Here is a 12,968-nt window from a genome sequence, read left to right as displayed (position 1 = left end):
GCCAGCTAAGGACAGATCATCCAAACAGAAAATAAATAAAGACATACCAGCCCTAAATGACACATTAGATGAAATGGACATAATTGACATTATAGAAAACTTCATCCTAAAACATCAGACTATACAATCTTTTCTATTGTACATGGAACATTCTAAGGATAGACCCTATATTGGGACATAAACCTAGCCTCAGCAAATTAATGAAGATTGAAATCATACTAAGCATATTCTCTGACCACAATACTATGTAATTGGATATCAACAGCAAAAAGAAAGCAGGAAAAAAACATAAATATGTGGAGATTAAACAATATACTTTTCAAAAAAGATGTCAAAAGATACATAGAAACAAATAAGAATGAAACTACGTCTTACCAAAACTTTCGGGATGCAGCAAAAGCACTTCTAAGAGGGAAATTTATATCATTACAGGCCTATGTCAATAAAGAAGAAAAATTCCACATAAATAACCTCACGTTACACCTTAAAGAACTACCAAAAGAAGAACAAAGGAAACCGAAAGTCAGGTAAAGGAAGGAAATTATAAAAATCAGCAGAACTACATGAAATGGAGAACAAGACAACAATAGAAAAAATGAATGCAACAAAGAGCTAGTTCTTTGAAAAGAATAATAAAATTGACAAACCGTTGGCTAGAGTCACTGAGATAAAAAGAGAAAAGACACTAAAAAACTAAATCGGAAATGAAAGAGGGGAAGTTACCATTGATGTCACAGAAATACAAAGGACTATCCAACAATACTATGAAGGGCTATATGCCACCAAATTGAATAACCTAGAAGAAATGGACAAGGTCTTAGAAACATATTGCCTTACTAGGCTGAGTCACAAAGAAATGGAAAACCTAAATAGACCGATAAACAGTAAGGAAATTGAATCAGTCATCTGAAACCTTCCCAAAAGCAAAATTCCGGGACCAGATGGCTTCACTAGTGAATTCTACCAAACATTCAAAGAGAATCTAATAACTGTGCTCCTCTAACTCTTCCAAAAAAATTGAAGAAGAGACAATAGTCCCTAACTCATTTTATGAGGCCAACATTACCTTGATACCAAAACCTAGTAAGGATAATACAAAAAAAGAAAATGAAAGACCAATATCTCTGATGAATAAGATGCAAAAATCCTAAACAAAATTCTAGCAAATCGAATACAACAATGCATTAAAAAGATTATTCAACACGACCAAGTGGGGTTCATGCCAGGGGCACAAGGATAGTTCAACATATGCAAATCCATCAATGTGACACATTACATAAACAAAATAAAGGACAAAAATATGATTATATCAATAGATGCAGAAAAAGCGTTTGAGAAGACACAACATCTATTTATGATTTAAACACTTGATAAAATAGGTATAGAAGGAAAATACCTTAACATAATAAAGACCATATATGACAAACCCTCAACTAATACCATAATTAATGATCAAAAAATGAAGCCTTGTGCTCTACGATCAGTAAAAATACAGGGCTGTCCCCTATCATCTCTGCTTTTCAACATAGTATTGGAAGTCCTAGACAGAGCAATCAGGCAAGAGAAAGAAATAAAAGGCATCCAAATTGGAAATGAAGAAGTTAAATTTTCACTTTTTGCAGAGGACATGATGCTATATGTAGAAAACATTTCTAAAGACTCCACCACAGAGCTATTAGAAACAACAAACGAATACAGTAAAGTTTCTGGCTACAAAATCAACAAGCAAATGTCCATTGCATTCCTATATACTAAGAATGAAACCTCAGAAAAACAATATAAAAAAACAATTCCTTTTTGCAATTGCAACAGAAAGAATAAAATACATAGAAATAAACTTAACCAAGAATGTGAAAGACATGTACACTGAAAACTGTAAGACATTTTTAAAAGAAACTGAAGAAGACACAAAGAAATGGAAAGACATTCCATGTTCATGGATTGGAAGAATCAACAGTTAAAATGGCCATATTACCCAAAGCAATATCCAGATTTAATGCAATCCCCATCAAAATCCCAATGGCATTTTTTTAAAGAAATAGAACAAAAAATCATCAGATTTGTATGAAACCAGAAAAGACCCCAAATAGCCAAAACAATAGTAAGAAAAAAGAGCAATGTTGGAGGTATCACACTCCCTGACTTCAGCCTGTATACTACAGGACAACAATAATCAAAACAGTATGGTACTGGCAGAAAAACACACATAGACCAATGGAACAGAATCAAGAACACAGAAAGAAATCCATATAAATATAGACAGATAATTTTCAACAAAGAATCCAAAAACCTACAATGGAGAAAAGACAGCCTCTTCAATAAGTGGTGCTGGGAGAACTGGAAAGCCATGAGCAAAAGAATGAAACTAGACTGCTTTCTGTCACCATCTACCAAAATTAACTCAAAATGGATCAAAGACCTAAACATAAGACCTGAAACAATAAAATGCATAGAAGAAAACATAGGTAATAAACTTATGGACCTTGGATTCAAAGAACATTTTACGAATTTGCCTCCAAAGACAAGGGAAGTAAAAGCTAAAATAAATGAATACAGTATATAAAACTAAAAAGCTCTGCACAGCAAAAGAAACAATCGCAAAACAAAGAGGAAACCAACCCAATGGGAGACGATTTTTGCAAACAACGCCTCCAATAAGGGACTAATATCCAAAATATATAAGGAACTCATACAACCCAACAACAAAAAAACTAAACAATCCAATTAAAAAATGGGCACAGGACCTGAAGAGACATTTCGCCAAAGAGGACATACAAATGGCCAATAGACATATGAGAAAATGCTCAACATCACTAATCATCAGAGAAATGCAAATAAAAACCACAAGGCAATATCACCTCACACCAATTAGAATGGCTATCATCAACAAGACAAATAATAACAAGTGATGTAGATGCTGTGGAGAAAAAGGAACCCTCATACACTGTTGGTGGGAATGCAGACTGGTGTATCCACTATGGAAGGCAGTGTGGATATTCCTCGAAAAATTAAAAATTGAATTACCATATGACCCAGCAATAGTTCTCTTCGGTATCTACCCAAAAAACCTGAAAACATTTATCCATAAATATATATGTGCTCCAATGTTCACTGCAGCTTCATTTACGGTGGCCAAGACATGAAAATCAAAGTGTCATTCAGTAGATGATTGGGTAAAGAAGTTGTGGTATATATACACAATGGAACACTATTCTTACGTAAGAAAAGATGATATATTGCCATTTGCGACAACATGGATAGATGTTGAGATTATAATGCTAAGGGAAATAAGTCAGACTGAAAAAGTAGAGAACCATGATTTCACTGATATGTGGTATATAAAGCTGAAAACAACAAAAGAACAAGAAAAACAAATGAAAAAACTAAAACATAGACAACAGTTTAGTGGTTACCAGAGGGGAAAGGAAGAGGGAGATGGTAGATGAGGGTAAAGGGGATAAAATATGGTGATGGAAAGAGAACTAACTCTGGGTGGTGAACACACAATGTGATATACAGATGATGTATTACAGTATTGTACACCTGAAATCTATGTAACTTTGCTAACAATTCTCTCCCAAATAAACTTTAATTAAAAAAAAACCTATATCAAACTTCTAGAATGCAGATAAAAAAAATCATAATAATATAAGGTATTAAAGAAAATAGTAAGATAATAAAATTGTCTTGACTCAAGGAAAAAAAATCCAAAAAACCAACAAAAAATCAAATTTCAAAAGTTACAAAAATACAAACAGTAGTCCTATTATAGTTACTATATTGCCATTGTATTTAAAATATACATCACAATTCTTTTAAACCTTACCTGATAAAGCTGGAGTTTTCAGATATCCATCAAGTCTGGGTAGAATGTCCTTATAATAGGGCTGAATAACTTGTTTGCTTATGTAAGCTGACCACTCCTCTAGGGCATTCAGGCCTATTTCTGCCAAAGGAGTATAGCTCAGGCCCAGTTGAAAAGCCATCTATATGTTAATACAAACAAGGTTAATTGCAATGCAGGGAATTAAAGAGTTAAGAAAAAAAACACCACCAATTAATTGTGGTTTCTCATGAATAAGCCTTTCTACTGCCAGAATGCCAGACACTGCTATAGAGAAATGGATATAACCCACGTCATTATTAGAAAAACAAGCACCACTACTCAGTATGGTTGGTGATACACTGTAGACTTTCAACACATCGAAAGTTTAATCCTCACATCCACCAGTAAGGGAAGTTCAGAGAGGCCAAACCAAGTGTCCCAAGCACCTACTGGGACTGCCATGGCAAGATCTTGATATTATCATATTTTCTAGGAAACATAAGATTGCATGAAGAAATGGATTTGCTCATCTACCTGCAATGCAGGAACATAAGCTCTAACATCAAGTTCAATGATGTCATGTGGCAGAGACAGAATAAAGGTCAAACAGGAGGCCAAAAGTTCATCCTTGTACTGCTTCATTTTAACTGATACCTTATAACAAGAAAGAAGAAAAAGACAGTGCTGTGTATCTGAATAAAGCCTATTCATTGAAAATCAACTAAAAAAATACCCAATTCTCAAATACAAAAAAATGATCATGTACCCTTTATTTGACATGACCATGTTCATTTTCAAATTAAACACTGACCTCTGGGAAAAGTTCATTTGTTGAAGTACTTCATTCCCATTATACGGAAAAGCTAAAGAATCTATTAGTTTTGAGCTTTCATCACACAAATTATTTTAGGAAAATTCAAGGGACTTTTATAACATAATGGTTTCCTGTTAGTACTTTTTTACTCCTTTAATCCTGAACAGAATTAAGGAAACCAATTTTTAAGTAATTAGATCATTTATTATCACTAGGATTTTTTCCCAACATACATTCATTTTTAAACAGCCTATGATAACACTGAGTACATCATGTTAAAATTACCTCTTTACCAAATTTTGCAAATAAAGCAAAGCATGTATACTTTTCTGGGTTCTCAGGAGACTGTTTCTGACTCTTCGAACAAACTCCCTGTCAAATAAAATAGTTAATTAGGACAATGAACAATAATCAGGTAATTCTGTATCCTAAACCAGCAGTTCCCAACTTTTCTTCTGAGGGATAAATCCATTTTCACTTTGCCAAGGTCTTGTGCAGAGGAAACTTGGCTCCGATAACATTTCAGGCGGAGACCAGTGAGAAACAGAGGGTGAGGTGGAAAACGGATGGCTGATCAAGAGCCATAGGCCTGGCTAAGTCCATTCCACCTTCCTCATCTTCCAATATATCCACTTAGGAGCACTGAGTACTGCTCACCTTGTAATTAACCAGTCAGACTAGGAACACTAATCCAGTTATTTTCAAACTTCACCAGCCACCAGGGCTTAGCCCTGCCCCAAGTGTTTCCAGTAAGTCTGGAGAGGGCATAAGATTTCCCAAGTAATGCTTGTGCTGCTAGTTCTAGTACTACACTTGGGAGAACCTCTGTTAATCTAACATAATTAGCCAGGTGCTTGTAAATCAGAACAGGAAATCCTATTAACTTTGTTATCACCCAATTGCCACTCACATGGTCAGTTTTGAAAAATACAGACAATAAAATTAGATTTTCAGAACTGCAACATGCTATAATCTCAGACTTTATAATGAATTTATACATATTCATGCAATCTAAAAAACAAAGGAATATTCAACATCTTCCAAAAAACACTTACCTCAAAATATTTTATTTTCTTGGCATTACTCACAACTATAGAAAGCAATTTGTAGAAACCACTAATGAGTGGCAACCTTGTACAGTGCAAAATTAATTCATATGCAAATGAGTATACCCAGGGCTCAAAAAATTCTACATGTTTCTCAGGAAGAATCTCTCTGTAAAAACAAATTAAAAGCTCAATGTAGAAATATTTTCACTCAGGTTTGAAATTTTAAGGGACATAATTAAAACGTCTATGATTCCATTATATAACATTTTAAATATATGTGTCGCCACGTAACAGCTTAACCTTTTGTTTCTTTCTACCTGCCCCTAAAAGAAAGGAGTCTGTAAGAGGGATCCTTTCAGGAACTTTGCTAAACCTTTGTGTTTGCACCTTAGGCCTCCCTGTTTGGTACCAGAAAGATGACTGGACAGTCAATGAGTAAGATTCCTCATGGAAGGAACAACTCAAGCCAGATGCAGTCGTGGGGACCAACAGGAGAACCCACGGGGTTCAGAGGTGGGCACAGCCCCCCCACCTTCCTCAGGCTAAGGAAAGCGTCAGCCTCTGTGGCTGCATTCCTTCCAGTAACCTGCAAAGGAAGTAATTCATTCAATGAGGTGCTCTCCATCTATTCGTATGCATGTAAGTTTTGTCCCTTGGGGAAGTTGAGACTTATGGTCCAGTGGTCTGCAGGCAAGGGTGATTGACTTGAAATGGTTTTCTATTATGATGTATAGAATTCACAGATCTTGAGATTGACAAGCTTTATTTCCTTTGCTTCCCCACCTAACTAATAAAAGTTATTGTGCAGGCCCTTGAGGCTGCTGGTCCCTTGGCCTCTGCATTTAAATTCTATTCATGGCTATTGTCTTTTCTTAACCCTGTGCTGCCCTCCTCGCTCCCCACAACTGGAGGGCTCCCCACAACTCTCGTATATTCCTTTTATTCCCTATCTGATGATCTGTAACATATAAAAATAATAACTCTAAACTGGTACATTTAGATATATTTTAAAGGTTCATATAAGAGATTTTAGATTGTAAGTCTATTGCTATTTCATTTCTTACATCTTTATCAGTGTTTTTCCTGTATTATAGCAAGTAATTCACCATTTTCACTCTTAAATAATTAAAATTTAAAAAAAATACCTGCAAAATTCCACCAGGTTAATGAAGGCTGAAAAATCTTTGGGTTTAACAGGATGCAAATTAGCAGCTGGATCTGAAGTCGGGATCACCCAAACACCAGTAGCTCCATTTTCATCCTTAAAAATTAATTGCACCATAACAAATATTGTACCATTCAATCACACATTTCTTTAAGAAACAAGTGACCAAATGACTTCATAGCCGAGGCCTGATGCTATAAGGAAGGAATGCAAAAGTGAAAAAAGTACAAGTGGGTCCTGAAAAGCTTACAGTTAGATAAAAATGATGGGATTTGCAGAAAACATTAAATAAAAGGATACACGGGAAGTGATAAAGTGATAAAAAAAATACAAATACAACAATACAAAGGGAGGGGGATCATTTCTTAAAAGAGGTAGCAATGATGACTTGACAGAGGTAGAATTCCAAAACTTAAAGTTTATAGAAAGAATAGACTCGGAGGTTTCAAACTAAGAAACAGAGGAATGATGAATAGTATTAAGTAATATTAATATTAACTTAATATTAACATATTAAGTTTGTGTTATCAACTTCAGGGGAACATTTTAAACAAGTAGTTAGAAATGCAGAGCTGGAAGCTGTGAAGGAGGATAAGGTTGGAGACTAGCTTTATTTGGGAAGTGCTAACAGAGGTGACAAACGACCAGCTGGAATGAAGCAAAAAAGGGCAGGAAACAGGAGAGAGCAGAAAACGAGAAAGCACCAGGAAAGCCACTGAAGACAACAACGATAGACATGTGTCTTAAAAAACAAGTTTTTTGACTGACACAGTTCCAGGTAAGTCCCTTTTGGCAAGTTTTTAGATGAAATTATTTTAGACATACACAAAGCATAAAAGGCATTAAAATACACATTGGTGTTCCCATCAACCAGCATAAAAAGTTGAACATTACAAAAGCAATAAAGTCAATGTGACAAATGGCCTTTTCCTGTTTTGTCCTGTTTTAACCTCTGGAAAACGAGATGTTCTCCACTGGGATTCGAGCCCTTTAACACCGACTAGTCTCATTACTACAGTGTTTTACTAAAACTCCTCAGACCAGAAGAGAGTAACTCCCAGCGGGCAGCCAAAAGCCATAAAAACTGGGTATGAGAAAAGTGGAAGGTGCACTCCTCCTTTTCTGTCTATTGTCTATATTCTACTATCTGAAGAACACATTTAATACTTTGCACCCAGAATTTGGAATTCCTTAGCTATAAACAAGAGGAATCCCAGCTTCCCCTCTCCTAATACAAAGTCACCTCTGCACAAAATAAGATTTGACTCTTTACTATTGCTAAGTAATAAATAACAAAACAAGCCTAGGAAACAAGTTTTACACAAAAAATTGTCTTAACATACTAAGCATATAAATTATTTTTTGAAAAATCTAGTGACATTTTATACACATTAGGCTATTCCAATAGAAAAGTATCAACAACACATATTAATGCTGAAGAAACCAATTTCCTGCAATTCTCTACAAATGTGCTATTTTCCCCTGAATATTCACCTACAAAGAGAATGGTATAAAAATGATGCAAAATAGTGATGAAAATTCTAACCTCTTGTTCCCCAATGTTCTGTTTTTCTAGTGTAAGATCCAATTTCTCAACAATCTTCAAAATAGATTTTACAAATTCATCATAAAGCAAACGATTCAGAGTTTGAAAGGTGGAATTCACAAAGAATGCTTCATCCGCTAAAAGAGAATCCTTTAAATAAAGAAAAAACATAAACTTAAAAATTTGTACAAATAAGTACCAGAATGACTATTAAATAAGCATGAAAATGTACATAGATGTACATGAATATTTAGGAATTATGAAAGCTGCTGTGTAAACTATAGTAGGTTTACCGAGTAGATGTCAAGATAAAATTGTAGACACCATCCTAAATTATCATTTCAGTCAGATGGTATGACTTAACTAGCCATGTAGCAAACACTAAATAAATAGTATTGAATAATATTTAGGCCAATCCTTGTCAAAACATTTACCCAATTAATTTATGTGTGTGTGTTGTAGACTATACACACACTCTATATACGTCTATATATGTGCAAACACACATACATGTACATATACGTGTACATATATACATGCACATTATACATACACATATATACATCTGGATAAATATATATCTATTTAAAAATATAATCTATCATTTCTTTAAAGTGAAACTATTCTAGTATTTAAAAAATATAGGCCAATTATATTGCCTTTACTCAGTTAAATATTCTACAGGACTTAACCCGAAAATATAGGGATATCTAACATCACATACCTAAGGAACAAATATTTTAGGTAAAATTATTAACATTGCTATTTTACTCAACAAGAAAACTATAAGCTTCTAAGAGTTTTCACAGGATAGGAATCATCTATTGATAAAAATTGCTTTTTTTAGGCAATTAATGCTTTGTCAAAGTCTATGTTATGGTGGCCCCAGCGGCTGAATGAATCAGTAGGTTAGAGCGCGAGCTCTGAACAACAGGGTTGCTGTTTGATTCCCACATGAGCCAGTGAGTTGCACCACCCCACCCACAACTAGATTGAAGACAATGGGTTGCTGCTGAGCTTCCAGAGGAGCAGCTGGATGGCTCAGGTGGTTAAAGCGCGAGCTCTCAACAACAAGGTGGCTGGTTCAATTCCCTCATGAGATGGTGAGCTGCACCCCCTGTAACTAAAGATTGAAAACGGCAATTGGACTTGGAGCTGAGCTGCGCCCTCCACATTTAGACTGACGGACAATAAGTTGGAGCTGATGCAGCCTGGAGAAACAAATTGTTCCCTGATATTCCCCAATAAAATTAAAAAACAAACAAACAAAAAACGATGATAGAAACTCCTGGAATTTGGATCGAACTTACTAAAAAAAAAATAAAATAAAATAAAGTGGCCAGAACCTGGCTTAAAAAGCAGACATTAAAGAAATATCTGCTAGAGGGGTGGCCAGTTGCTCAGTTGGTTAGACCGCGGTGCTCTTAACAACAAGGTTGCCGGTTCAATCTCCACATGGGCCACTGTGAGCTGCACCCTCTACAACTAGTTTGAAACAATTATTTGACTTATAGCTGATGGGTCCTGGTAAAAGACACTTAAAAAATAAAAGTTTTTTTTTTTGAAAAAAGAAAGAAACATCCGCTAGAAACATATTAGGCAGAAGACATTATTCTAATCATAAATAATGTAAACAATAGCTATGCATCAATCTCCTTCATACCTATTAAATCAATTGGATTTATCTTCATCTTTAAAAATAAGAAGAGAATAGCTCTTTCATGGTGATAATACTGTTATATTTTTGTTACCTAAGGGGTTGGATCTGTTAGAAAGAACAACTTTGCATCAACTATACTATACTGCTACTTGAAGCTAAAATGTGGACTCGACTACAGTAATTAATTTTAAATGAGTTCTAGGATTTTGTTCCTTTTAATTGACCTTTTTCTAGTTTCACTTTAACTATATTAATTTACACTTTTGATTTTTTATTACTTGAAGTACTTTTTAAAGAAACTATTGAAAGTCAGTAAAATATAGTTCTGAAATAAGCCTAAAGTGTAAAATTATGCAGACTAATAAAGAAGAACCAGAGTATTTTATGGCTTTAAAATTGTCATTTTTACCATCATTTGGTCACAACTCAGAAGATTTCTAAAAAGATCCAAATAGTCTTTGTATGTGGGAATTTTCCATTTGCCAGTTCTAACTTCCCCTGATGCATGATAGTCTTCAGATTCAGACAGAGTTACCTGGGCAGGAAGACAACATGCCAAAACTTATTGACAGATTCATCACAAAATATGTACTGCTGTCATAACTTTCTGATTTTCAGAATTTTCTAAGCTAAAAAAACTACTAGTAGGAGACTACAATTTGATTGAGAAAGACAGTATATTATGAAAGCATAACAAAAAAAGCTGAAAAAGTCATGATTCTTCTAACTAGGACTAAAACAGTGATGTGCTAACAATTATTTCAAACACAATATCCATGGAATGTGTTGTAAAGTATTTATCTCACTTTCTTACACAGATCAAATCTCTTATCTCATCCCATTTCCTGTAATTTCAAGTAACTAAGATATGCCTCCCATAATACACCTATTTTGTCCTAGAGTTTCAAGAGAAAACATTCCCTTTTTGTAAACAGGTATGTATAATATTAAATGTATGTTTAAGGGTATTTCATAACTTAGAAGTTTATTCACCTGAAAAAAATATAGAAGTATTACATCCTACATTTTTCAAAATGTAAGTCAGGGCTAATAACTAAAAAGGCCACCTTTATATATTTACAGACTACAAACCTCAGCAACATTTCTAACTTTCAGTGACGAAGGACTTATTTTCAGAACATTAGCTTCAGAATTTACCTTTTGAAGTATCACTGGTTTAGAACATATTCTGATTAAACTCTGATGCACTGAAAAAAGAAAATGAAAAAATGAAGGAAACACTAAAAATTACATAACTCAACAAAAACGATAGCCATTATTTTTTTTAACATAACCTCTCATTTTTTTTCTCTTTTAAGTTTGTTAAAATCTTTAGTTTTAAATTTTGGACTATTAAGATTCAGAAGCACAAGGAAAAGAAAAACAAGATTCAAAAAAAGGATAGAAAAAGGAGATTTTGGTCCACCAAAATATTAGGAGTTCTCCAAAAGGCATCAAAAACTACAAAAGAATCTGGCAACCAGATGTTCTTTGTCTGTGTCATATAACATGCTAAGCATTCATTATTCATTATCATAAAAACAAGAGTGAATTCCAAACTTACCCACAGCACTAATGCAATTCCAGAGAACTGGTCCTTTTTCTGCTAAGGCTAGGAAAACTTTAACTATGGATCTACAACATACCAACTGCATTTTTGGACTATACTGTGGGAAACTGTCAATTTGTACCACCATGAGATGTTCCAGAACTGAAGTATACACCTCAGGAACCTACCAGAAATGGAAAGCAAACTATAAGTTAAGGGAAGAGAATAAATAAATTGGGAATACAAATATTCAAAGTAAATATAACTCAATTAGATATATTACATAAATGAAAAACCTGGTTTGTTACCTCAATCTAAAAACTTAACATATATTATTAATATTATGATTGCATAAAAAAAAAATATTAGAGTAAAACTGTCCGAATGATACTTAAGGTGCAATTCTATTCCAAGTAGGAATCTTAACCTTTTAGAAAGACAGAAAAAGTAACAAATAATTTTTCCTGCTTTGGGTAATAAAAAGTCAAGTTTCACGGCTCTAATTTTATTGACACAAAATACTAATTAGAAATGTCACCTTGATCATAATGGGGCCTATATTGAGTGCACACAATTCCATCAAGTTATTTGAAGAACTGAGATTAAATAAAACTGTGCTTAGTTTAATTAACTATTCCACTTACAGAATCAAGGTAAAGCAAGACACTTGCGATAGACTGAAGGAAACTTGGCATCTGGTAAAGATGGTCATCAACAGTGTCCATCTGGGTGAGGAACAGCTGCTTGCAGCGCTGAATGAGCTCTACATACATGAAGTCAACATCTTTTGCATTTATAACCTTGCAAGGCTTTAGAAAGGTAAAATGTAAATCTTTATCAATCTTATTGTTAAGGCATGTGATTACAAACTGAATATTAACAAGCTTTTAAATGGAGAAGAAATACAGATATACAGTATATCTTGTAAGATGCTTTTTAAAATAATCTGTAAACACATTCTAAATGTTAATTCATACACAAAACATCTACAGATTTTTCAACTACATTCTAGGCTCTGTTTAGATGGTAGGTATCAAAGACAAATAAGATGCAATCCCTGACTCCATGAGGCTATTCATTAAGAGGAAAAGACTGAGAACTAAATTCAAAGTTGGAATACACTACTATACCACACTGAACACTATGCCCAGAGCCACATTTATAACTCACAACCTAATAATGCTACTACCCAGCTTCAGGTTTTCCAAAGGTCTAGTCTAGCCTCCTTGAGGATCTGACTAGTTTCTCTTTTTAGAGTCCTCTCCCCTTTTCCTTGTCTATCATGCTCTAGCTACACTGTGAACAACAATAGTGAATAAATTGAAGTTGGTCAGATTATAGTCTATGAAGTTAAAAATT

General features: G+C 34.2%; 1 protein-coding gene across 3 annotated transcripts in view; it reads right to left on the bottom strand.

The window, feature by feature from the left end:
- Positions 1-12,968, bottom strand: part of PRKDC (protein kinase, DNA-activated, catalytic subunit) — a 259,605-nt gene that overhangs the window by 207,128 nt on the left and 39,509 nt on the right. For all 3 annotated transcript variants that reach the window (XM_033125784.1, XM_033125783.1, XM_033125785.1), the window contains 10 exons: positions 12,254-12,418; positions 11,625-11,793; positions 11,219-11,268; positions 10,470-10,595; positions 8,401-8,550; positions 6,835-6,950; positions 5,696-5,855; positions 4,926-5,012; positions 4,361-4,480; positions 3,827-3,986 (listed from right to left, as the gene is read on the bottom strand). In XM_033125784.1, the coding sequence (XP_032981675.1) occupies positions 3,827-3,986; positions 4,361-4,480; positions 4,926-5,012; positions 5,696-5,855; positions 6,835-6,950; positions 8,401-8,550; positions 10,470-10,595; positions 11,219-11,268; positions 11,625-11,793; positions 12,254-12,418 (1,303 nt within the window). The remainder of the gene's footprint in view (positions 1-3,826; positions 3,987-4,360; positions 4,481-4,925; positions 5,013-5,695; positions 5,856-6,834; positions 6,951-8,400; positions 8,551-10,469; positions 10,596-11,218; positions 11,269-11,624; positions 11,794-12,253; positions 12,419-12,968) is intronic.

The sequence above is a fragment of the Rhinolophus ferrumequinum genome, chromosome 14 (assembly GCF_004115265.2).
Source record: "Rhinolophus ferrumequinum isolate MPI-CBG mRhiFer1 chromosome 14, mRhiFer1_v1.p, whole genome shotgun sequence".
In the NCBI taxonomy this organism is placed as follows: Eukaryota; Metazoa; Chordata; class Mammalia; order Chiroptera; family Rhinolophidae; genus Rhinolophus; species Rhinolophus ferrumequinum.
The sequence above is the reverse complement of the archived record's forward strand: the minus strand, read 5'-3'. Positions and strand labels throughout refer to the sequence as shown.